General features: G+C 46.4%; 1 protein-coding gene across 2 annotated transcripts in view; it reads right to left on the bottom strand.

The window, feature by feature from the left end:
• Nucleotides 1–789, bottom strand: part of TCERG1 (transcription elongation regulator 1) — a 61,012-nt gene extending 60,223 nt beyond the window's left edge. For both annotated transcript variants that reach the window (XM_054718015.1, XM_054718016.1), the window contains exon 1: nt 708–789. In XM_054718015.1, coding sequence (XP_054573990.1) covers nt 708–766 — 59 coding nt within the window. In that variant the 5' untranslated portion in view covers nt 767–789. The remainder of the gene's footprint in view (nt 1–707) is intronic.
• Nucleotides 790–22,510: the final 21,721 nt, after the last annotated feature.

The following is a 22,510-nucleotide window of genomic DNA, read 5'->3' as shown; positions in this document are numbered from 1 at the left end:
TGGTTCTGGCCTGTTGCCTGCAAAATGAGAAAAGCAACTGCTCCGAGGCTGGATGTGAGGACCAGAGGAGACAACTCGAAGGAAGCGCTTCCTGACACAGACAAGGACGTAACAACGGCCGCTGCTATTGTTATTAGTCACAAACACCATACGGGACGAAAAAAAAACTGGAGAAAGGAGGAAAGGCCACCATCAGGTAGGAAAAGCCAGCGACATGGGGAAGAAGGAACGGGGCAAACGTGGGGACCCCCGAGGCCCGCGGGGGCGTGGAGAAGCTGAGCCAGGAGGGATGAGGGGCTCCGGGGAGTGCACTGCGGAGTGGAGGGGCGCCCGGGGGACAACGGGGCCCGCGGCGACGCGCAGCCGGGCGCAGGGCTGAGGTCGGCCGGGGCGGAGGCTGCCTGCGGCCGAGGCGTCGCCCCAAGGCGGGAACGTCCGGCCGGGCCCAGGGGCCGCAGCCGCCAGGGGCGCTGGGCCCCGCGAAAACCGCTGGGTGCGCCCCGAAAACGGACAGGAGGCCGCGGCCCAGCCCCAGCCCGGGCTCTCTCATTCAAGCCGCCTTCCTCTTCCCCCTTCTCCAGCCCCATGCGGTCCTGGACCCGGGGCCGCCGCGGGGCCTCTGCCCGCCCTCCAGCCCGCATCCCCGCGGCAGGCCCACCCGCGGGACTCCAGCAGGCCCAGAAGAAACACAGAGCAGCGCCCTTTACCTGAGCTCCCCCGGGTTGAATCGCTCGCCGTCCCCCCCGTCCCCGCCACGCTCCGCCATTACAGAAGACCGCGTTCATCCACCCGCCGACCCGGCGTGCTCTATTGGTCAGGCAGGTCATCAATCTCGAGCGAGAGGGGCGGAGACAGCAGAGATCTATGAGATGAATGGTGGAACTTTCCATCAATCCTCGAGCGGAGGGCGGCACCTGCCTTACTATTGGTGGAAGGGCCCGCCGACTTTGAAAGCGGTATGGAGACAGCCACTTGATTGGTCGCTCGGAGGCTTTATGGGAAATGAGACTTAAGCGACGAGGAACCGCCAGCGCCCTCTCGCGGTAACCAGAACTAGGTCCTCCCACGTCCTGCCCGGCCTGCGGTAGCCACGTGTCCGCCGGCTTCCAGGAAGGCAATTGTGGAGAATATTGACCACACGCTGGCGATATTGGCTAGGTCAGAGACCAATTCCTTTGCGTGAGCCAATCAAAAACGATCTGGGTAGAGCTACAACCAACCACAGGGTTTGTGTGGAAATGAGCTATTTCCCAGCTTTTCAGAATGAGAAATTTTAAAGCGTCACCGGTTTATAGCCATGTTATTAAATAATATATTACCAGCTACATGAATGTCTTCTAAATTGTATTAAATAATTAGCTGCTGGCTGATGAGTGTCATAAATTGCTGCATTAAGTAAGTTGGGGAAGGCAAGCCCCTTCGTAATTTACAGTTTCAGGCATCTGTTCTTCAATTTCAAAATACATTTGTCTGAAACTAGCACATCCTGATACCCGGAAGGAATTCTGAATATTTATTTCTCTTTTTATTAAAGGAAAAGAAACACCTTTAGGTTCTGGGTTTTCAAAGGTACAATGAAGATGAACCCCATCATTAAGTTGCTCAAAATATTCAAATAATAGATAAAATTTACTCAGACCTAACTATATAAACCAGGCATTACTCCCAAGTACTTTCCATGTCTTTTAGGCCTCATATACAGTAAGAATAGCCAGTTTATAGATGAGACTGAGGCACGGAGAAATTAAGTAGCTTGTCCGAGTTCACCCAGTTTGTGAATGGCAGAGCCTGGCCTTCAACCCAAGGCAGTGCGGCAGCATAACCCCATTTCTAAATGCCATGATGCAAGAAAATTGCAAACACACATCCACACAAAAACTCATACACAAATGTTCATTGCAGCATTACTCATAATAGCCAAAAAGTGGAATCAACCCACGCTGTCCAGATAACTTACAAATCTATTTAAAATGTGGTATATCTATACGAAGAAATATTATTTGGCCATAAAAAAATGACATACTGATACATGCTGTAATATTGAACCTTGAAAACATTATGCAAGTGAAAGAAGCCAGACACAAAAATCATATATTATATGATTCCACTTGTTTTTATTTTATTTTTTTGTATTATGATTCCATGAAATGTCCAGAATAAGGCAGATCCTTAGAGACAGAGTAGATCAGTGTTTTCCAGGAGATGGGGAGAGTGATTGCTAATGCCTATGGGACTTCTTTTTGGATGATGATAATGTTCTAAAATTAGACAGTGGTGATGATTGCAAAAGTTGGTGAATGTACTAAAACACATTGAATTATACAATTTAAAGGATGAATTTTATATGTGCATTATATATTTTTAAAAATATGTTTTTATTAATTTCAGAGAAGAAGGGAGAAGGAGAAAGAGATAGAAATATTAATGATGAGAGAGAATCATGAATTGGCTGCCTTTTTCATACCCCACACTGGGGATGGAGCCTCTAAACCCAGGCATGTGCCCTGACTGGGAATCGAACCGTGACCTCCTGGTTCATAGGTCAACACTCAACCACTGAGCCACGCCAGCTGGGCATATGTGCATTATATTTCAGTAAACACCGTGCTATATTGAACCCCAGTTCAATATTCAAAGTCAATTATGATAATATGTGATAAGAACTGAACACAATTCTGAGCATGACTAATTGGTAAAGGGAAGGATGGTTGAAATTTCACTAAATATGTGACATTCAAACAAACTGGAGTCTAAGAGTGGGAGGTTACATCCCTTTGTCAACATTGGTGTGCATCCCCAAGTCCTGCCCCATAGTTTCGTAACTATTACAAAAGTAATACCAGTATAGATGGCTCATGACAAACTAATCCCCACTGCTGGAAAAAAATTCCAAATGAATATTTTATAGAAACCAAGTCAATGGTGTTTATATAAAAGATGAAAACGAATGTCAGTTTGAATGAATGGAAGAAACTCCTTGTAAATTTAATACAAAGTTTTTTATTTGATAGTTTCCAGTCAGGCCTCCTTCCTGGCCAAGGTGCTGGCCCCTCCTCCAGGCCCCGCCAGGCCCTCGGTTTTCATTGTATTATTTATATCTATATATATTTTAAGATATTTATATCTTATTGTTTTATTTTTAAATATATAGAGCAGGTATATCTACATATACTAGAGGCTTGGTGCATGAAATCCGTGCACCAGAGGGGGGGTCCCTCAGCCTGGCCTGCGTCCTCTCGCAATCCGGGACCCCTCGGGAGATGTTGGGCCTAAACCGGCAGGTGGACATCCCTCTCTCAATCTGGGACGCTGCATGCACCAGTGATCATAATTTTCATACAGGTAAAAGGCATCTTGCTGTTGTATGGGAGGTACATTTTTTTTTTATTATAAAATGTAGTACATAACATAATTCTTCTGAGGCAGTAGTACCACTTTCCCCATCATATGGGTGGAAAACTGAAGCAGAGAGAAGTTAAGTAATTGGCTTTGTCACACAGTTATAAGTGTCAGAATCAGGGCTGACCACAAAATGTGCAAGCCCCACAGGTTGAGAACCGCTAGCCAGGTCGCCTAAGACCATCGGAAAACACAGATATTTACATTACGATTCATTAACAGTAGCAAAATTACAGTTATGAAGTAGCAACAAAAATAATTTTATGGTTGGGGGTCACCACAACATGAGGAACTGTATTAAAGGGTCGCGGCATTAGAAAGGTTGAGAACCACTGATCTAGAGGCTTTGCTAAAAAAAAAAAAAAAAAATAATTAATTAATTAATTAATAGGGATTTGTTCAAGGGTCTTGGAGTTTGCAAACTGGGAACACAGCTGGGCAAAAACCCAGAAGTGCTCCAAAGAAGAAAGAAAAATTAAAAATTCTTATAGTAAAAAGTACGTCCTGATTCTTAGCCCCAGGATTGGTCCAGGACAGTCATCAATCGGATGGATGCCAGGTGGTCCAGAAAATGTCCTGGAGGTCTGGGCAATGAATGTCAGGTGGATGTATATGAGAGGTTCAGGGAACCTCTGAAGGACTCACATATGTCCAGATGTACATCCAGTTGTGGTAGGCAGTTATATAGACATAAGCAGAACAAGGCCAGGTACAGAAGGTCAACAGGGCAGAAAGCCGGGAAAACAAGGACCTCACCCCCAGGGTAACTTTTCCTCCCCTAGCATATCGCTGGTCATGCAGTTCAGACCACCCCCACCCCCCAACCTTTCCTCCTCTGGCATGTTGCTAGTCATGCAAATTAGACCCCCTTTAGAGGGGGGACATCCAAGGGGGGCAGTGGATAGCCCTTGAGCATTAAGCCCCCAGGACAATGAGGTTCCAACCTGCATCAAATATATGCAGGCCTAGTTGTATTACAACTCCAGGCCCAGAAAAGCTGCAAAACCTAACAAGGGATGCCATGACTGACATCAGTGTAGACCACAACCTTGAAAGGACCCACCTAGAAAGCTGATGAATATTCTATTGCAATCCTCCCCTGGGGCCTCCCCTTAAAAGCCCTAAAGATGACCCAGCTAACTCTCCCTCCCAGGAGCACACCTGTGCCTTGCACCCCCCCCCCCCTTCTTTCCTCTAGGGTGTTACCTTTACCTTTATCTCTCCTAAACTCCAAGGGCCCTTCTTTTGCCTCTCTAACTTGTTACCTGGGCCCATTTCTTCGACCTCTCAGCTCACTTATTCCACCTCTGTGGCTTTCTAAATAAACTTTCTCTTGTGGTTTGAGTCTTGGCTCTGAATTCTTTCCTAGCCAGAACTCAAGTACTGAGGTTGCTGAACAAAGGTCCAGCCTGACCCCACTGGTCTAATACCTGGTGCCATTCTTACCACCAATACAGGCATTGCCACAGGACTGGAAAGTTCTACCTAGTTCCCAGGCTAGGTAGAATAAGAATGGAGTCTTTCCTCAGGGCTCAACCTTCATAATGTTCACAACTTTAGTAGCTTGGCTAAAATGATTCCATTATATATATTCCCTATCTTTACTCTTTCCTCAATCTGAATGACCAAGTATATCCTATATAATACAAGGGTAATATGCAAATCAACCAAACAGCAGAACGGACAGTTGCTATGACACGCACTGACCACCAGGGGGCAGATGCTAAACACAGGAGCTACCCCCTGGTGGTCAGTGCGCTCCCACAGGAGGAGCGCCACTCAGCCGGAAGCCGGGCTCACAGCTGGCGAGCGCAGGGGGCAGTGGCGGGAGCCTCTCCCACCTCTGTGGCAGCGCTAAGGATATCTGACTGCTGGCTTAGGCAGGGAGCGGGCCTAAGCCGTCAGTCAGACATCCCTCAAGCACTCCTGGACTGCAAGAGGGCGTAGACTGGGCTGAGGGACCCCTCCCTGCCAGTGCACGAATGTCGTGCACCGGGCCTCTAGTATTTCTATAAATCACAATATCACAGGTTGAACTCAGTGACCCTACCTAGCAGAGTTTACACGTACAGTGGAGAAACCTGGGGGACACCATCTTAACCAAGTGATTGGGGTTGACATCTGCAGCGACGACATGTGCCCCTGATAGGATGTGATGAGAGGTGCTCTTCACCTCTATGGCATTCTTTCCAAAAACCCATAACCTCAGTCTAAACCTGAGGAAACATGAAACAAACACAAATTGAGGGACCTTCTACAACATGCCTGCTCAATACTCGTCAGCATCTGAGTCATGAAAGACAGGTAAAGACAGCTAAACTGTCACAGGTTTAAGGCAACCACTGAAATATGACAATGTAATGCAATGTAGTATTGTGGATTGTATTCTGGAACAGAAAAAGGACACTGATGAATAAAAGCCTGAGAAAATGTGAATAAATTGCCTCTTAGTTTTGATGAATGTATCATGGTTGTGTAATTATGTTCACATTAAGAGAAGCTGGATGCAGAGTACCTCTGTACTAACTTTGCAACTCTTTAGTGAAGCCAAAATTGTTTAAAAGTAAAGAGATTTTAAATATGTTTTAACTTTCCAGATAGCTAGTTCTCAACGATGCTAAGTGCAAGGGTGGAAACCACTGCCATATTGTGATGTGTGCCTTATTGTCCATCTACAAAGTGAGAGGATTGGACAAGATACTCATCCATTGATCAGGACAAACAGTGCACAGGGATGTCCTTAGAAAAGGCTCAGCTATATGAGCACCTAGAGAACTCTCAAGGGAGACCCTCAACCTGGGAAATACGTGGGGTTAAGAATTACACTCCTGCCCTAACTGGTTTGGTGCATAGGCCTGTGGACTGAAAGATCCCAGGTTCGATTCTGGTCAAGGGCATGTACCTTGGTTGCGGGCACATCCCCGGTAGGGGGTGTGCAGGAGGCAGCTGATCAATGTTTCTCTCTCATCGATGTTTCTGGCTCTCTATCCCTCTCCCTTCCTTTCTGTAAAATATCAAAAAAAAATATATAAGAAAAATAATAATTGCCCTCTTAGCTCTACAGTCCCCCAAATATATTTTGTTAATAAATAAGACTGGACCCAAATTCAAGGACACTCACTTTAAACTGAGCAACTAAAGACCCAGCTCTATAAACAGAATGCTAGTTTATTAATTTACCAAAAAGATTTCCCACTGTCAGGTGGACCATATATTCCTTTCCTCTCTGTAGGCAAACTTGCAAAGCAAACAAAAATCATGAGAAAGCAGCCCAATGTGATTGAAAGCAGAACAAGGCAGTAAGTTATTTTTATTTAAATTTTTAATGGCATTGGGTCACGTGAGCCTGATAATTTACTATTCCAAATAGAAAAATACCTTCCACTTAGACCATCTGTGCCTACCCTTCCTTACATTGGGAATTCTCTGCTTTACCCAAGAACCTCTTCCTTACATACATAGCTAAGCCTACTCCTCTAGCCATCCTATCTAATAATAGACAAATAATGCAAATTGACCATACCTCTAACACACCCACAAGCCACACCCACCATCCAATCAGAGTGAGTATGCAAATTAACCCAAACCAAGATGGCTACAGCCACAGAGAGAGCAAGGTTTCCTAGGTAACAGAGGAAGCCAAGCTTTCTGCCTGCCCTTGCCAGGCCTAAGCCTCCACTCAAGCTACAAAGTTTCAATTATAGAAGATAAACAAATTCAAACAAATGGCGGCAGAATGGAGCTTGAGAGAGCAGGCCAGGGTTGCCGCTGGCAACAGGGGAAGCAAAGCTTTCCGCACACCCTGACTGGGCCCACCCGCTTAAGGCAACAAAGTTTCAATTATAACCCCAACACAAATGGCTGCCGGCCTCGGAGGGAGCCCTAGGCTTGGCTCCGCTCCAGGCTACAAAGTTTCAATTGTAGAAGGAAAATAAATTCCAGATACCAGGGCCTCTGCTTGGGTTGCCAGGGGGCATGGCCGGCCTGCAAACCACCACAGGCCCCTCGCTCAGGCTGCCCCACACCCCAAGGGAACCCCCACCTGATCCGGGACACCCTTCAGGGCAAACCAGCTGGCCCCCACCCCTGTACCAGGCCTCTATCCTATCTAATAAAAGAGTAATATGCAGATTGACCACCACTCCAACACACAATATAGCTGCCCCCATGTGGTCAAAGATCCTGCCCCCATGTGGACACAAGATGGCCACCACAAGATGGCCAGCAGGAGAGGGCAGTTGGGAGGCACCCGGCCTGCAAGGGATGGCAGTTGAGAGGGACCAAGCCTGCAAGGGAGGGCAGTTGGAGGTGATCAACCCTGCAGGAGAGGGCAGTTAGGGGTGACCAGGCCGGCAGAGGAGGGAAGATGGAGGCAAACAGGCTGGCAGCAGAGTGGTTAGGGGGTGATCAGGCTGGCAGGCAGAAGTGGTTAGGAGCAATCAGGAAGGCAGGCAGGCAAGCAGTTGGGAGCCAGCAGTCCTGGATTGTGAGAGAGATGTCCGACTGCCCATTTAGGCCCAATCCCGGTGGGTGGGATCGGGCCTAAACGGGCAGTCGGACATCCCTCAAAGGGTCCCATATTGGAGAGGGTACAGGCTGGGCTGAGGGACAACTCCCCTCCATGCACGAATTTCGTGCACTGGGCCTCTAGTAAGGAAATAAAGAAGTATGTTATATGTAATACCTTAATCAATAAAGAAATTTAAAAATAAATAAATAAAAAATAAATAAAAATTAAAGAATAAAATCAGTCCTTCTCAAAAAAAAAAAAAAAAAAAGAAGAAGTATGTTCTTTTCTATTCTGCTCCATAGGAAACAAACAGGAAGGAAGTAATTTTTATTATTGACACCATTGGTTGATTCAGTTAATGAGCTCATAAATTTGCAGATCCTTAAGATAATTCCATGGGCCACCTTGAATCTGTGAGCTAGAAAGTAGAGTACACTGCTCTAGGATGATCTATGTTTTGTTTCCACAATTTTATCCTAATAGGATACCATGTGATTATATCTAATAGGATATTACATTCCCTAAGATTACCCTGATTTTGATTTGTCCTGTCCTGGAACAATCAATCACACATTTGCAATGTCTTGGTTTATTAACATAGGTGACTATATCTATGTTCGTTGTGTGTACATTTTACTAGTTTAACTGTCAGAAACTTTGGATTTGTCCCAAAACATCTAATAAGACATTTACAATCTCTTGGTTTATTAACATAAACAGTTAACCAAATCCATTGTGTAAAGTCAACACTATTATTTTACTGAATGGGAGTGGGGCTCTCTCTTTCCTTATTTTATCAACAAGTATGTCTCTTACAATTCACTAGAGGCCCGGTGCACAGATTTGTGCACCGGCGGGGTTCCTTGGCCTGGCCTGGGGAGATCGGGCCAAAACCAGCTCTCTGACATCTCCCGAGCGGTCCTGGATTGCAAGAGGGCACAGGCCAGGCTGAGGGACCCCACCAGTGCACGATGGGGGCCGGGGAGGGACTACTGGAGGGCTCCAGGGCATGTCTGGCCTGTCTCGCTCAGTCCCAATTGGCCAGACCCCAGCAGCAAGCTAACCTACTGATTGGAGCATCTGCCCCCTCGTGGTCAGTGTGCATCATAGCGACTGGTTGAATGGTCGAATGGTCGGACACTTAGCATATTAGGCTTTTATTATATAGGATTCCAGATCTAAAATTATACTACTAATTTTTTTCTGTTTCTCAAATTTAAAACAACAATATCTCAGGAACCCTTTTGTAAAGGTAATATTTAGTACTTAATTATAATGCAATTGTCTCTTATACTATCTTTCATACAAATTCTCCCCAAATTACCACTTTGAGAAGTTACAAAAGAAATTGATTGCAGAGCTGAAAGGAACCTTCAAGATCATCTGGTCCAACATTCTTTGTCCACATTTGAGGAAATAGAAACACTGCGAGTGTGATTATTAGCTTTCTCACAGCCACACATCTAGTTAGTGGCAGAGACAGGACTAGAATCTCAGTTAAATTTGTCTGAAAGCTCTGTCTCTTAAAATTTACAAAACTCCACACCTGCAGTATGTCATTAAGCACCACACCAGTCTCAGGACTTGGGGTGAGATAAAAATGTTGTATTGCTATAGCAATAACTCACCATTTTAGAAGTTACTTGAACTCTGTTCCATTATACAAACATATCAGACCAAGTGTTCTAATTTTGGGTTCAGAGACCATTAATTTGTCCATTTGGCAAATCCATTTACTTGTCCATCTGGCAAACATTTAATGCACACCAGTTTTGTACCAGGAACTGCCATGGTTGCTGAAGACACAAAAGGCACTGTTACGGAGTCTAGAAGATAAACCAGATCTTAGCCAAGACCAAGGACTAGTATTTACTGGGTGATTGGCCTATATAAACATTTTACATGGAACTTCTCATTTAATTCCTCATGACAATTATATATGGAGCTACTAATTATCTCCACTTTACAGATGAAGCAACTGGGAATTAGAAAGTGTAAGCAAGTTGCCTAAACTCATACCAACTAAATGGTAGTCAGGCAAGTCCACACGACTGCATTTACTCTGAATCTTTATGCCATACTGCTTGAAATTCAAGCAGAAACACAGGAGTGATGGTGTTTGGAAAGAGATCCATTGTGGAGGTGGAAACTGAGGAAGCAAATACAGACCAGGAAAGAATGCAATAAGGAGAGTGGCAGGAGATGGGGCTAGAAAAGTGAGTGGGGTTGTATTTTATTTTGCAGGTGATAAGAAGTTATTTAAGGATTTCAAGTGGGGGAGTGACAGGATCAGCTTTGCTTTTTAAAATGATCTCTCTTACTGTGGTGAGAATGATGCTTTCAATTAGGGAGACAATAGAAAGCTATTGAGATTGACCATGATAAGACCTTGAACTAAGAAAACAACAGTGAGACTGGAGTAGAGGGGACAGTTTAGGAGCTAAAAGGTAGAATCAATAAAACTAGGTAACTGATTGGATTGAGTGTGGAGTGGCTGGGGAGATTTGGGGAACACTAAAATTTGATTTGGGCAGCTTGGGTTAGAACAGAGAGATTCCTTATTAACATTATAGAACAAGTTTATAATTACAAGCACAGATATATATTCTAGAGAGACTTGTTCTGCTTTTGGATTTTAGTTTATCCTGTATCATATCCAAACTCCCTTGTTAATAAGCTCTGCATCACCAGATACTATAGGATTTTTAGAACAAAATAGAAATGGAGGAATGTGGAAACTGAGTGATTTATCCACATCCCAGTCACTTGCATTAGAACATCAAAACCTCATGAGCTTTTAATTAGGAAGTTTTGAGAACTGCCAGGAAAGGCCATAAATCCCTTTATGCGGAAGAACTTGTTAGGCCAAAGCAAACCACTACTAGTAGAATTCACTATTAGTGAAATGGCACAGTCATTCACTCAAGAATTTTCATAGCCCTTTCTAATTTGTATTGGTCCTATACTAAGAAACGGAAACAATATAATATCACCCAACTTCTGCCCTGAAGGAATTTATGGTCTAATGAGGAAGACTAAGAGGCAAAAATGGAAGCACAAGTGATAAGATTCGAGCAGGCATTATCTCAGCTGCTTGGAAGCCCAGCAGAGGGACAGGAGACCCAGAGTGGTAGGCTGGCTCCCTAGCAGAAGCGCATGATTGTGTCAGGCACAGTGGAGGTGGCAGAAAGTCATCGGATGGAAGGACATTTGACTCACCGCATTATTGTGTTCCAGAGGATGTTCTGGCTCTGCAGTGTCCAGAACTGAGCAGTCAATGTACACAGACAGCCGCAGCTTCTCTGTCAGGACTGCCTGGGTTTGAATCCTGGATCTGCCTCTTACCAGCTATGTGATTTGAGACAATTTCTTCCCACTCTTTGTGCCACGCTTTCTCCATCTTAAAATGAAAATAATAATTATATCTCTGCAAAGAATTGTTATGAGGGTTAAATTAATATAAGCTCATTTAAAGTGTTTAGAACAGGCCCTAGCCAGTTTGGCTCAGTGGATAGAGTGTCAGCCTGCAGACTGAAGGGTCCTGGATTCGATTCCAGTCAAGGGCACATGCCTGCAGGCTCGATCCCCAGTAGGGGGTCTGCAGGAGGCAGCCAATCAATGATTCTCTCTCATCATTGGTGTTTCTATCTCCCTCTCCCTTCTTTATGAAGTCAATAAGAACATATTTTTTAAAAAATAAAGTGTTTAGAACAGGACTCATAGTAAGTGCTCAAGAAACATTAGCTGTTACCATTATGATAAATAGAAATTTCTTATTATTATTTGATCTCCTTTTGCTGTCTTGATCTCTCCACATACGAGTCTTTGTCTGTGCTTTACGTAGCCCTCTCTTTTGCATAAAATGCTCTCCATTTTCTCATCGGTTAGCTGAGAAATAAACACAAACTATTAGTCTGCTGTCCAACTCACAATGGATTTTTTTTTTGGGAAAATCATCAACACAGATTAAAACTGAAAATGGCTATGATTGCACGTGGTAAAATGTGGTATTGACTAAAAATGGACTGAAGACCAACTTTTCAAATGCAGATCTGCAAAATTTGACCCAGGAAAGTTAGATGTGGTTGAAATAACAGTCATTAAGGAAACCTCACACAGTCTAACGAACAAAATAAACTGATGAACAAAATAGATCCAGAGACATAGAAGCATGGAACAGAATGGCAAACCTCAGAGGGAAGGTGGGGGTGGGTGGGTAGGAAGAGATCAACCAAAGAACTTGTATGCATATAGCGATAAGATTCAAGCTGGCATTATCTCAGCTGCTTGGAAGCCCAGCAGAGGGACAGGAGACCCAGAGTGGTCACAACACTATTGTCTGATCCACGGACACAGACAATAGTGTGGTGAAGCCTGGGGGAGGGGCAGGGGCAGGGGCAAGCCAGAAGGGGTCAAAGGGGAACATTTGTAATGCTTTCAACAATAAAGATTTTTTAAAAAGGAAACTTCACACAAACAATGTATAAGTCGGTAAAACTTAATGCAGACAGACCTGCTGGATGATTCAAAACTTCACCCTGAAATTTAAGTGAAGAATGAATTCTGTCAGAAATAATTTTAGTAAATAAAAAAATGAAAAATTTTAAAAGATTATAATATAGAAAATTGACACTTGACACCTATAGAATGTTATTAACCAATGTCATCCCAATAAATTCAGTAAAATAAATAACAAAAAATAAAATTGACCCAGAAAGGTATGGGCGTTTCTTGGAAGTTGTTGGGGTTATTGGCATTTGCCCCTGAAAATGCTTTCTCAGTGAACATGTAACAATGTTGGTATCATTTTGTTTCAATGTCGAAGTGCCATTAAGGTCCAGAGGATTAGGGCCAGGATGGGGGTCATGGATCAAGGTGTGTGTATGTGTGTGTGTGTGTGTGTGTGTGTGAGAGAGAGAGAGAGAGAGAGAGAGAGAGAGAGAGAGAGAGAGAGAGAGAGAGCTTAGAAAACAAAAGGCAGCATGGCCTCAGAAAGGGGGAGCAGCGTGCAGAATACCCCCCTGCGATTAGGAGCCTCGTGTTCTCTTAACTGCGGCCAGAGACAGATGCATACAGGTAGCATCGGGATCAGGCCGCCCTGGTTTGAAAGCTGTGTCACCCTCCAAAAGTCACCACCTCCTTGAGCCTCAGTTTCCTCATCTGAAAATGAGAATGGCAATAGTACTCGCCTCTGGAGGTTATCCTGAGGCCACCTGAGACCATGGTCGTGGCCAGTGCCCGGCATGAAGCCGCCGTTACGTGTCGTTGTTCTGCCCTTCTAGTGTGTATGTGCTCTCAGAAGGGACTCACTCAGCCGGCATCCGCTAGATGAGTGCCTTGTTCTGAGCAGGGTCTTCATAGCCCATTTCTCTGTCCCCAGCCCAGTGTCCGGGACCCCAGCACAATGCCATGCTTATCATAGGATCCCGGGGATTTTTAGCTGTATGTTGAATGTGTATTAAAGAGAGAGGGAAATAAAAGGGGAGAAAGAAAGGGAGTTGGGGTCAAGGCTGGTAGACATATGAGGTGCATCAAAGGATTGCCAGACAGATGGTGAGCAGGGGAGCACACCTGGGTGCTGCGTACTAATTAGCTGACAGGTGGGGTCAGGGCTTGCCAAAGGTGACGAACAGTATGTTGTTTATTCCCTAAACTCAGGGGCTGCCCGAGGCCAGGTACCCTCAGAATATGCCTCCCTTCACCTTGAAGAAGCCCTGGGGCCAGGTGCAGGGAAGTTGTGCTGACACGTTTGATCACTGAGCCTTTCGAGAAGGCTCTGAGCCACCTTGGCCTCAGCTAGCCCTCCACTTCCTCTGGTCACGTCTTCCCTGGGACTAAAATACAGCTTGGAAAGGCAGCTCGGTGCCCTCACAGTCGCTGTGGCTTCCTCAAGCCATGACACGCTCTCTCTTTTATGAGCCTGCGGGGCTGTAATTCTCATCCCCTGACATTTATGGGAGGCTTCATATTAGCAAAAGGCTTTACAGCCCTTTTTTATGAGGGATGCCTCCCTGAGACCTGTCAGAGGCAATCACCCAGGCTGCGCAGAAGGGAAGCGAGCAAAGCCCGCAGGTGCATGGCCCTCACCCGCTGGCCTGCCAGGAGCCAGGAGCGGGCCTGCAGGTGCCACTTCTCCTCCACCGCATGTCAGAGCTGATTTTCTTGCGCTTGGAGCCTGAGGAGCTGTCTCTTTCCCCCCGTCTTCCACATCCAACCCACCAGGGGTCCTGAAGGTGCTCCTCCCAGAGGCACCCCGAGCCCATCCATTTCTGTGCATTTGCTCAGCATCACCTGGCCCAGCCCCCTCCCACACAGCCCGGCCTGTCTCCTGGTCTGTCCTGTGACCTACCTTCCATCACCCACACAGGAGGTGAGGCAATCCTCTGGAGCAGCGGTTCTCAACCTTCCTAATGCCGCGACCCTTTCATACAGCTCCTCATGTCGTGGTGACCCCCAACCATAAAATTATTTTCGTTGCTACTTCATAACTGTAATTTTGCTACTGTTATGAATCGTAATGTAAATATCTGTGTTTTCCAATGGTCTTAGGCGACCCTGCCAGCGACCCACAGGTTGAGAACCGCTGCTGTAGAGCCTAAGACCATCGGAAAACACAGATATTTACATTACGATTCATAACAGTAGCAAAATTACAGTTATGAAGTAGCAACGAAAATAATTTTATGGTTGGGGGTCACCACAACATGAGGAACTGTATGAAAGGGTCGCGGCATTAGGAAGGTTGAGAACCGCCCTAACCGGTTTGGCTCAGTGGATAGAGCATTGGCCTGCAGACTCAAGGGTCCCGGGTTCGGGTTCGATTTCGGTCAAGGGCATGTGCCTTGGTTACGGGCACATCCCCAGTAGGGGGTGTGCAGGAGGCAGCTGATCGATGTTTCTAACTCTATCTCTCTCCCTTCCTCTCTGTAAAAAAAATCAATAAAATATATTTTTTAAAAATAGAAAGGTTGAGAACCACTTCTCTAGATGTTTACTTCTTTATTTAATGCATACACCTTTTTATTTATTTTAGTTGATTTTGAGAGAAACATTGATGTGAGAGAGAAACATTGATTGGCTGCCTCCCATATGCACTCCAACTGGGATCGAACCTGCCACCCTTTGGTGCACAGGACGACACTCCAACCAACCAAGCCACACTGACCCCGGCTCCCCCACTGGCTTCAGGGACCCACCAAGCTCTTTTCTGCCTCCACAGTTTACACCCACTTCTCCATCGGCCTGAAAAGCCCTTGGCCCGCTTGCAGGACGGCTGGCTTCGTCTCACCTTTCCAGTCTCTGCTCATATGTCACCTTCCAGCCCTCCCTACCTTACATTGCCCCCTCTCCCACAGGCCCCTCTCCCACAGGCCCCTCTCCCACAGACCCCTCTCCCACAGACCCCTCTCCCACAGACCCCTCTCCCACAGGCCCCTCTCCCACAGGCCCCTCTCCCACAGACCCCTCTCCCACATTGCCCTGTTAAGTGCTTTCGAGAGCTCTTCGAACAACTTTAAAATGTTTCTTATTTGTTGACTTACACAAATAAGTCTGTCTCTTTGCTAGAATGTCCGTCCCGTGAGAACAGGGACCTTGTCTGCATTTTTCACCTCGGCACTGAATGCCGAGCAGCATCTGCGCAGAGGGTGAGCTCAGTAAATGTAATGCGAAAACTACATGGAGGAATGAAGCAATCTCCTGGTAAGTCTCTCTCCTTCTCTCAAATCAGTGTCTAAACACATCCTCATTATAATCGGTAGAGGGCAGCAAAGATCCTGAGTTATCTCATTCCTGGGCTTTATGCCAGGAAACGTATTCCCCTTTGCCAAGTAGCAGGCGCAGGTCTATCAGGAATTTCAGGGAAATAGCCAGCTTTACAAACTCTTTCTCTCCTGTTCCTGAAGTCTTCTCTGCTCTGAACTACTTACAGATATTTAAACTTTTTTTTTAATTAAAAAAAATATTTCAGGCTCACAATGCTCCTTAGAAAATAAAAGCAGATGTTGTATTGACTAAGCCGAAAAGAACCTCCATGGCCTGGAGCCTGTACCCTCCTGCCTGACAAGTTCGTGTGGAAAAAAGGACACTCCTATCATAGCCGGCAGCTGCTTGGGACTTAAGAGTTTACAGCTCTACCTTATGGTGTGTGGGGGGGGCGAGGAGCGGAGGGGAGGGGGGGAGCGGGTAAGCACCAACTAGGCAGCTGTTGGTGTTTTCAGCACTTGCAAGAACAAGTTGTGTGTGTGTGTGTGTGTGTGTGTGTGTGTGTGGTTCTGTTTTTTGCTTATATCTGATGTGGCTTATTCCATCCTCTCTTTTAGTTTCACAGTTCCCCCACCCAGGGCCTTCACCACCACCTGCCCTAGTGGGCTCCCTCCCTGAGAATACACACTGAGCCCGGACGACCAGCATCCACACACCCACACACCCACACACCCACACACTCACACACCCACACACTCACTCTCTGCCCAACAAATAGGTTTACTGAGTCCCATGACTTACCGAGCCTGGGTCTGTGCTCTGTGGGTAAAGATGATCCATGTGATTGGAAGCACGGTTACTAGAAGCAAAAGGCAGGCAGGATTTCTCAGCCTCCGCACTACTGACATTTTGTACTAAAAAAGGCTTCGCCATGGGGGCATTCTAGGATGTTTAGCAACATCCCCGGTTTCTGTCCACTAGATGCAGGTAGCACCCCTTCCCTAAGTTGTGGTAACCAAAAACGTGTTTAGACACTGAATGTCTAAAATGGGAATTTGACCTTTCCCATCCCAATCTTTTTTAAATTATTGATTTTAGAGAGAGGGGAAGGGGGGGGGGGGGGAGAGAGAGAGAAATATGGATTTGTTGTTCCACTTATCTATGCATTCATTGGTTGATTCTTGTAATGTGCCCTGACTGAGATCAAACCCGCATCCTTGGTGTATGAGGACTACGCTGTAACCAACTGAGCTACCCGGCCAGGACCCCCAGCCCCAATCTTGAAAACCACTATTTTAACAATCTACTGGGTACCTTTTGCGGCAACTTTCCAGCCTTGAGTCAATGACCCCTTTCTCCTAGCCATGCTCATCCACTGTGGCCTGAAGCCTATGGAGTTGGTAGATTGGACATCTGACCCAATCTGGGCCTCTCAGCTTCTTTTTTCTGGCAATTTTTTTTCTTGTTGCTTTTTTTTTATTTTATTTTATTATTTTATTTTAATTCTTCTGGGAATTTGAAACTAGGACTGGGAGACTGACTATGTGTTCATTGTGGGGCCAAAACATGAACGCAAATTTAGAAGGTGTGAGCAGGTGTGTGGTCACATGGGACCAGGAGGCAGCAACATCTTACTGAAGCGGTAAGAATGAACTAGACTATAGAGAAACGTGGAGGATGAGGCAGAGACGTGTCACCTAGTTCTCACACTTTCTGGTTCTAGAACTTCCCAAGGACAGGCTAAACTTCCTGCCTTGGGTAGTTTAAGGCATTCCTGTCCATTTATAACTAATTCCTTTTTTTGTGCTAGGGGAAGTTCTGTTTCCTGCTACTGGCAAGTGCATTCTAACTGGTCCATCCCCTATGGCCTGGAACTGAAATCACAAGCAGAAAATACCAGGGATCCAGGGAGTGGAAGGAGCAGTTTCGAACCCTCAAGGAAGCTCGCCCACCTCAACACATGCATGCCATTCTCCTTTCTCTACCAAAGGGCTTCCTTACCCTCTCTGTAGAGTTTTTCTTCTCTTAACCTCGGCTTGTACCTGGCTGGCGTGCCATGGCCTCAATTCAACTTCTTGCTGCTCATTTCCCATCGGCTTGACCGCTAACAGCAAACCCAGGCCAGGTTTCTTGGCTCAGATTTCTGAGCAAGTGAGTCTCATTGGCTCCTGTGGCAAACACGGTTGGCTGCCTCAACCTACAACCATCCCTCCCACTCAGTTTTGTTCGGGGTGATACTGGAAGCCGTGGCAGCCATTTTGAAGCCAAGAAGTAAAGCCAAGAGAATGGCAGAGAAACGGACAGAGGAGGGCTGCAACTCCCGGAGATGACGAATTAGCCAACCCCAGAGCCATTTCCCTTTAGACTCCTTGTTACATGAGATAATTAGGTGTCCTTGCGGTTTGGGCTATGTTGACTCAGGTATCCTGCTACTTGAAGCCAAAGGATCCTGACCGATATAGCACAGCTCATCTTTCCAGGCTGGGTCACTCGGGTCCTAGGTCACTAGCTTGGCTACCGAAGACAGACTGCCTTGGAGTTACCACTTGCCTGCAGTCCATGTCCTTCATTATGAAACTAGAGGCCCAGTGCACGAAATTCATGCACAGGGTGTGTGTGTGTGTGTGTGTGTGTGTGTGTGTGTGTGTCCCTCAGCCCAGCCTGCACCCTTTCCAATCTGGGACCCCTCGAGGGAGGCCCGACTGCCTGTTTAGGCCCAATCCCGGTAGGATCGGGCCTAAACGGGCAGTTGGACATCCCTCTCACAATCCAGGACTGCTGGCTCCCAACTGCTCACCTACCTGCCTTCCTGATTGCCCCTAACCGCTTCTGCCTGCCAGCCTGATCACCCCCTAACCACTCCCCTGCCAGCCTGATTGATGCCTAACTGCTCCCCTGCCAGCCCAATTGCCCCTAACTGCCCTCCCCTGCTGGCCTGGTCACCCTTAACTGCCCTCCCCTGCAGGCCTGGTCCCCCCCAACTGCCCTCCCCTGCCGGCCTGGTCCCCCGCAACTGCCCTCCCCTGCAGGCCTGGTCACCCGTAACAGCCCTCCCCTGAAGGCCTGGTCCCCCCCAACTTCCCTCCTCTGCTGGCCTGGTCATCCCTAACTGCCCTCCCCTGCAGGCTTGATCGCCCCCAACTGCCCTCCCTTGAAGGTCTGGTCCCTCCCAACTGCCCTCCCCTTTTGGCCTGATCACCCATAACTGCCCTCCCTTGCAGGCCTGGTCCCTCCCAACTGCCCTCCCCTGCTGGCCATCTTGGGGCAGCCATCTTGTGTCTACATGGGGGCAGCTATCTTTGACCATATGGGGGCAACCATCTTGTGTGTTGGAGTGATGGTCAATTTGAATATTACTTTTTTATTAGATAGGATAGAGGCCTGGTGCCTGGGTGTGGGCTGGCTAGTTTGCCCTGAAGGGTGTCCTGGATCAGGGTGGGGGTTCCCTTGGGGCATGGGGCGGCCTGGGCAAGGGGCCTGTGGTAGTTTGCAGGCCATCCACGCCCCCCAGCAACCCAAGTGGAAGCCAGGGCCAGATGGAAGTATCTGGGATTTATTTATCTTCTATAATTGAAACTTTGTAGCCTTGAGCGGAGGCCAAGGCAGGCCAGGGCAGGCGGGAAGCTTGGCTTCCTCCATCACTAGGGGCAACCCAAGCCTCCTGCTTGCTCCAGCTCTGTGGCTGCCGCCATTTTGGTTTGGTTCATTTCATACTCACTCCTGATTGGCTGGGGGGCATGGCTTGTGGGTGTAGCAGAGGTATGGTCAATTTTCATGTTTCTCTTTTATTAGTGTAGATATTTTAAACCTACAGGAAAGTTGGGGAAAGGATACAAAGAACACTCAAATGTCCTTCAGCTAGATTCACCAATTGTTAATATGTAGTTACATGTTCATTGTACATGTTTCCATATATGTGGGGCTATTTTTAACTGAATTATTTGCAAATCAACTAGCAGCCTCCTGCACACCTGCCTGGGCATGTGTCCTGACCGGGAATCAAACCAGCGACCTCTCAGTGTGTGAGGTTACACTCAACCAATTGAGACACATTGGCCAGGGCAGTAATCTGTTTACTTTTAATGGTTGAGTTATATTCCATTTAATACAATGAAAAGGTAAATTAATTAAAGAGCCTCTGGGCTCAGGCGCCCATTGCTAACACAGAGCAGCCATAACCCTAGACATCTACACTGGTCACTACCACCCCTCAGAAATGCTTCTCCTCACCTCCTCCTCAACCCTGCAAACAAAAGGTGACTTTATCCAAATGTGATAAAGAATTCTGGTTGTCTTGCTGCCAACCTCATGGAAGGACACCGCTTAGGAGTGTGCGGAGAATTTGAGCTGTGGAAGCATTTAGGTAAGAGAAAAGACAAATTAATTAACTTGTCAAATCCTTCCTCTCAAATGTCATGAATGCTATAGATTCTTGCATAATAAAGTATCATTTCCCAGGAGTGTTGAGCATCTATTTTCTTGCCTTCTTTGAGTTCCACTTTGTGGACCTATAAGTATTCAGAGTACTGCAGTATTTGCAGTAGTTACACAGGCAGTCAAAGGACATTTTCCAATATTAAATAATATTATTTTTTAATCTTTTTTTAAAAAATATATATATTTTATTGATTTTTTACAGAGAGGAAGGGAGAGGGATAGAGAGTTAGAAACATTGATGAGAGAGAAATATCGATCAGCTGCCTCCTGCACACCCCCAACTGGGGATGTGCCCGCAACCAAGGTACATGCCCTTGACCAGAATCGAACCCAGGACCCTTCAGTCTGCAGGCCGACGCTCTAGCCACTGAGCCAAACCAGTTAGGGCTTTAATATTTTTTTGTACACAGTTTAAACATAGTATGCTTTTAAATATATATATATATTCTTAGGGATTTCAGAAAGGAAGGGAGAGGGAAGAGAGGTAGAAACAACAATGATGAGAGAGAATTATTGATCAGCTGCCTCCTGCACGCCCCCTCGTGAGAACTGAGCCCGCAACCTGGACATGTGCCCTTGACCAGACTCAAACCCAGGATCCTTCAGTCCACAGGCCGATGCTCTATCCACTGAGCCAAAGCAGCTAAAGCTAGACATAGCATGTTTGAAGCATGAGGCATAGTATCAATTTTCCCACTAGCAATGAATGAACACTGAATGCAAGAATTGCAAACCATTTTATGCGCATAAAACTATTTTATAGGTATAATTAAATTTAAAAACTAGCCCTGGTTGGCGAGCTCAGTGGTTAGAGCATTGGCTCATGCACCGTCATACATTATATTCCCAGTCTAGAGCATGTACCTGGTTTACAGATTTAATCCCTGGTCCTGGCCGAAGCATGTGCTGGAGGCAACCAAGTGATGTGTCTCTCTCACATCTATGTTTCTCTCTTGCTCCCCTCCCTCCCATCCACTCTCTCTAAAAAATCAATGGAAAAATATTCTTGGGTGAGGATTAACAACAACAAAAATTTTAAAACTAACAGCTTTATTTGAATATTTTTGTTTAATTTTTTATATATTTTTTAATTGATTTTTTTTTTACAGAGAGGAAGGGAGAGGGATAGAGAGTTAGAAACATCGATGACAGAGAAACATTGACCAGCTGCCTCTTGCATACCCCCTACTGGGGATGTGCCCGCAACCAAGGTGCATGCCCTTGACCGGAATCGAACCTGGGACCCTTCAGTCCGCAGGCTGACATTCTATCCACTGAGCCAAACCGGTTAGGGCGGCCCTGACTGTTTTGAAGGGAGGTGAACTCCCTGTCATTAGAAGTGTGTAAGCAGACTGAACAACTGCTTGCTTGGAGTGCTAGGAGGGGTAGGGCATCAAGCAATGGATGGAAGAAACTCTCTAATTTGATGGCCTAAGGCCTCTGCAGCAGTAATTTCAAGAGAAACTCACTCTATTCAATAAATATTTATTCAGCACTGTTCTACGTGCCAGGTACAATCCTGGGCAGTGGTGGGCAGGGTGGGCTTCCTGAAGCTCAGGTTGGTGGGGAGAGATGCTAGCAAGCGGGTGACTGTAAGACAGCCTCCGGGCTCTCGCAGGAAAAGCACAGAAGTTACGGAAGCTCAGAGGAGGGGCACCGGCCTGGGACAGTGGAGATGGATCCTGGAAGGCTTCCAGGAAGAGTTGACACCTAAACTAATGTTCGAGCAATGGGTTTGCTGGGGCCTTTCCGAGAGCCCCTGTGGTTGGGTTTAATGTCAGCTAATTTCAGGTCCCTTCTCTGCCCTGCTCCATTTTGTCCCTAGCAACTGACTTTTTAATTACCAACTGTCACCTTGGAGGGAGAGAGAGAATACGTGTTCCACCCCATTTTACAAAACTATATCCAGGGGGATCAGACTCCAGGTGTTTGGCATGGAAGTTACTGGGCAGGACCTAAACTCAAGATTCACAGCTGTTTAACCAACGGGAAGGGAGGGGGTGAGTCATGCTGCATTTGCCTCCTGGGCTGTGAGCACAAAGGAAAGAAAACATTGTGAAGGGAAGAAGCAGGCTCCTCCTCGCAGTAGTGTGTTTTCCGCCAGTTGCGCAGTAGACAGCAGAGCCAATAATCCAGCCTGCAAAACTGCCAGCTAATAAAACCAAACCCTTTGAAGTGAGTAATGAATACGCGCATTTTAACTTACTCCCCTCTCGTGGCTGAGAGCTGTGCAGTGGCTCCTGGGCAGAAGTTCCACTAATGCAGGGATGTTGACTGGCCACTGCATCAAATATTTATGGAGTCACAGATGGGAATCTACAAAGAGTTTGCAGAGAGGTTTAGTGTCTTTCTTTGGTTCCAGGGGATGCACTTCCGCAGTGCAAAACGCAGGTCCACAAATACACATCTACGAGCTTCTGCGCGTGGCTGCCGACCCATTTTAACAGGTTAAATGGAGCC

This window comes from Eptesicus fuscus, chromosome 6 (genome assembly GCF_027574615.1).
Source record: "Eptesicus fuscus isolate TK198812 chromosome 6, DD_ASM_mEF_20220401, whole genome shotgun sequence".
Classification (NCBI taxonomy): domain Eukaryota; kingdom Metazoa; phylum Chordata; class Mammalia; order Chiroptera; family Vespertilionidae; genus Eptesicus; species Eptesicus fuscus.
This window is presented reverse-complemented; position numbering and strand designations above follow the sequence as displayed.